Source organism: Acyrthosiphon pisum, unplaced genomic scaffold (genome assembly GCF_005508785.2).
Source record: "Acyrthosiphon pisum isolate AL4f unplaced genomic scaffold, pea_aphid_22Mar2018_4r6ur Scaffold_20571;HRSCAF=21436, whole genome shotgun sequence".
NCBI lineage: Eukaryota > Metazoa > Arthropoda > Insecta > Hemiptera > Aphididae > Acyrthosiphon > Acyrthosiphon pisum.
Window position 1 is genome coordinate 1 of NW_021769945.1, and position 3320 is coordinate 3320.

General features: G+C 28.6%; 1 protein-coding gene across 1 annotated transcript; it reads right to left on the reverse strand.

Annotated features, from left to right (window-relative positions):
• Nucleotides 1-2546: 2546 nt before the first annotated feature.
• On the reverse strand, nucleotides 2547-3086 carry LOC115034682. Its single transcript, XM_029492015.1, has one exon. It carries the CDS (start codon nucleotides 3084-3086, stop codon nucleotides 2547-2549), a length of 540 nt encoding a protein of 179 aa, XP_029347875.1.
• Nucleotides 3087-3320: the final 234 nt, after the last annotated feature.

Sequence of the window (3320 nt, forward strand, 5' to 3'; positions counted from 1 at the left end):
ATTTCCAGGTATAAAAGATAATAATGCTGAACTAAGTTCCAATAAAGTATGGCATCAGTTAGACTGTCCATATATTATTCCTTCAGGCAAAAAAAGAAGTTTAAACTGTGAAAAGTTACTTGGCAAATTTAGATTGAAAAAATTAAAAATAATTTCTGGTAAAATTACAAAGAAGTACATATCTCCAACGCTTACACCAATAAGAAGAAAAATGTATAGTGATATACTTTTACATAAAGTTACTTTAGCAAAAACAAATAAAAGGTATTTAGTTGTTTACATAGGTAAATTTATATATTTAATTAAAATTGTGGATTTTTTTTTGTTTAGGTATCTATTATGTATTCAAAATCTTCACAATAAATTTAGTACTTCACATAAATTTGATTTATTGTCAGTTAAATTAAATGTGTTGCATGTTTAGATGAAACTTTTGAAAACTTCTGTGGTATTATTTTTCTAATAAATTTAGCTAGTTTTATCAGTTGAATTATGTGTTATTTATTTATGTGTCAATAGGGTCATTATAAAAAGTATAATAACATCTCTAAAATTATTAAACACAAAATAACTTTTTTTTTAATTGGTTTCAAAGGTATTGTTTTAGCCCAACTTGTACTGAAAGCAATATCTCTTCTCGAAGCTGCTGGTACCCAAATTGATGATGTAGTTTCGGATGGAGCCCAGACAAACAGAAGAATGTGGAGTGAGTTTGGTGTTAGTAGAGATTTAAATAATTTACAGAATTATACTATACACCCTATGAATCCTATAAAGAAATTATTTTTTTTTTCTGACGCTCCTCATTTAATAAAGAATGTCAGAAATAAACTTCACGATAAGCTTCTTAGAGTGATTATAAAAATATATTAATAGTTAACACATTTACAATAATTATTCATTTTTACATTTCTAATTTATAAATTATAAATTAAGGTCTCACCAAACCAGCATCCTATAAACTGGAATTTTTATAATGTAGTACACAAGTTAGATCAGTCTCAGAGTCCATTAGTACCTACTCGTGCATGTCCAAGGATTACCCAACGACATCTTAAATTAGATATTTTTTTTAAAATGACTGTCAAGTTTGCTACACAAGTAAAATTAAATAGAAATAAATAATATTTTATATTAAGACCAAATCACAATACATCACATTATTTAAAATAAATTGTGTAATTTTATAGGTTTTAAGGTAATTCTATGGCAAAGGCTATACATTTTTACAGAGAACATCAGCACATAGAAGGATTTAAAACATAGTGAAGAAACTGAAAAGTTCACATGTATTTTTAATTCAGTATTTGATGCTTTGAATCGCAGATATCCAGCAGAAGGAATCAGAAGCAGTAGCAGTAAAGATATACAAGTTTGTTCAACTATATTAATAAACAATAATATTTTTCTCTCTTCCTGACATCACAAAATTTCAAGAGTTTACCACCACAACTGCCTTTCATTCTTCACAATTGTGCACTCTTTCTTGCCAATTCTCAATCCTTAAATTTTCTAGGTCTTTTTTACTCCATCTATCCATCGCTTTTTAAGACTTAAAAACAATATAAAACTTATATTAATTAGGTTTTAGAGGAAACTATATCTTGGCTCAATGATTGGGAAAGCAATGTTATAAAAGGCAATATTAAAAAAGATGAGTTTTTGACTAATAGCACAGCTAATGGGTTACGTGTCACTATAAAATCAACAATTGTTCTATCAAATTATTTATTGCAAACTTGTGGTTTTAAATATGTGTTGACAAACAAGATGAATCAAGATCGTATGGAGGTGAAATAATAAATATTGAATAATTATTATAAACGCATAATATTAATGTTTATATTTTTAACTGTAGCAATTTTTCGGTACAACACGCCAATCTATTGGCCCAAATGATCATCCTACATGTCCATCCTTCTTACAAGTCTATAAACTACTGACAGTGTATTCAATAATAAAACCGCCTAAGACAGGAAACTGCCAAATTCTTCATCCATCAACATCTATGATACAATTATCAGATTTGAAGGATTTATTTAAAAGTGAACCATCCGAAAGGCAAATAAAAATTGAAAGACTGAAGCGATTGCTAGATTCCATGGTTGAAGAAAGTGACTGGAATTCTAATGTAGATCTAGCATTTCAGGACCATTCCTATTCCACTAAAATTAAAGTAGCAGCTAAAGAATGTGTTTCGTATTATATATGTCAGCAAACAAATTCAAAAACATACAAAATGTAATGTTTGTCTCTCTGCTTTGAAAGGTATTTTATTTTTGTATAATATACTAATAGATATTCATTATTCATATTGTAAAGTGTCAATGCATTTAAAACTTGTTAACATCTAGGTACAGATCGGGATGCTCAACTACCTGAAGCATCACTTACAAATTTAAAATAAAAAGGTTATCTTTTATATCCTAACAAACAGTTTTTCAAGCTAATCACAGCAATTGAAGAAGGATTTGTAAAATTTACTCAAGACCCTGAAGTTTTTAACAAAACAGTCGATTATGTTATTATTGAGCATTACAACTTACTCACATTTCCTTGTAAAATAATTTTTTGGTGGCACCAATGATAATACAATGCATGTAATCAAATGGTACAGAAGAAATGATATCAAATTTAGGTATATCTTCCAAAATTGTTTTTCCACAATGAAAATCTGAATCGGAATATAATTTAAATTCATCATGAGTTCTAAGTGGTGCATTTAATTGAGGAAAATAAATACCATTATCCCCATAAGAACCAATAGTATGACAACGAATACATGATTTTCTACCTGTGTGCCCTTTAAAATTTAAAGCAAAAGATTTTGCTGGGGCATCACATATAAGAGCTTTTAGCTGAAGTTTTACATGGATATTATTATACATCACACCATCATTAATCAGCACACGGATTTCATTTACAAAATCACTTAAAAATTCATTACTGTCTTCTGGTTTTGGCTTACCATAATATGAACCAATAATGAAAACACTAGAGTCAGAGATATTTGAAAAATACCCTAAAATAGGCCATAATTGACTAGGAGGATTTTTTGTAAAGGGTAATCCGTCTATTCCGACCATTAGCATGAGTATTGAAGGGAGTGGAGTACCAGATTTTATCAAATGTTCAATTTGATCAAAGATTCCAAAATGATAGTAACTACCCTTTTTAATTTTTTTAATAATAGTTTTGGTAGGTGTTTTTAATAATGTTCGAGAATCTATGGGTAATTCCTTAAACTGTGGATACTTTGATAAATTTTTGAGAAGATCGTCTAAAGCCATGTGAGTTATATTATTTCGAATGGCCCATTT

Excerpts from the sequence above, each read along its gene's own strand:
- LOC115034682 (XM_029492015.1), bottom strand. The coding sequence starts at position 3,086 with ATGGTCGGAATAGACGGATTACCCTTTACAAAAAATCCTCCTAGTCAA.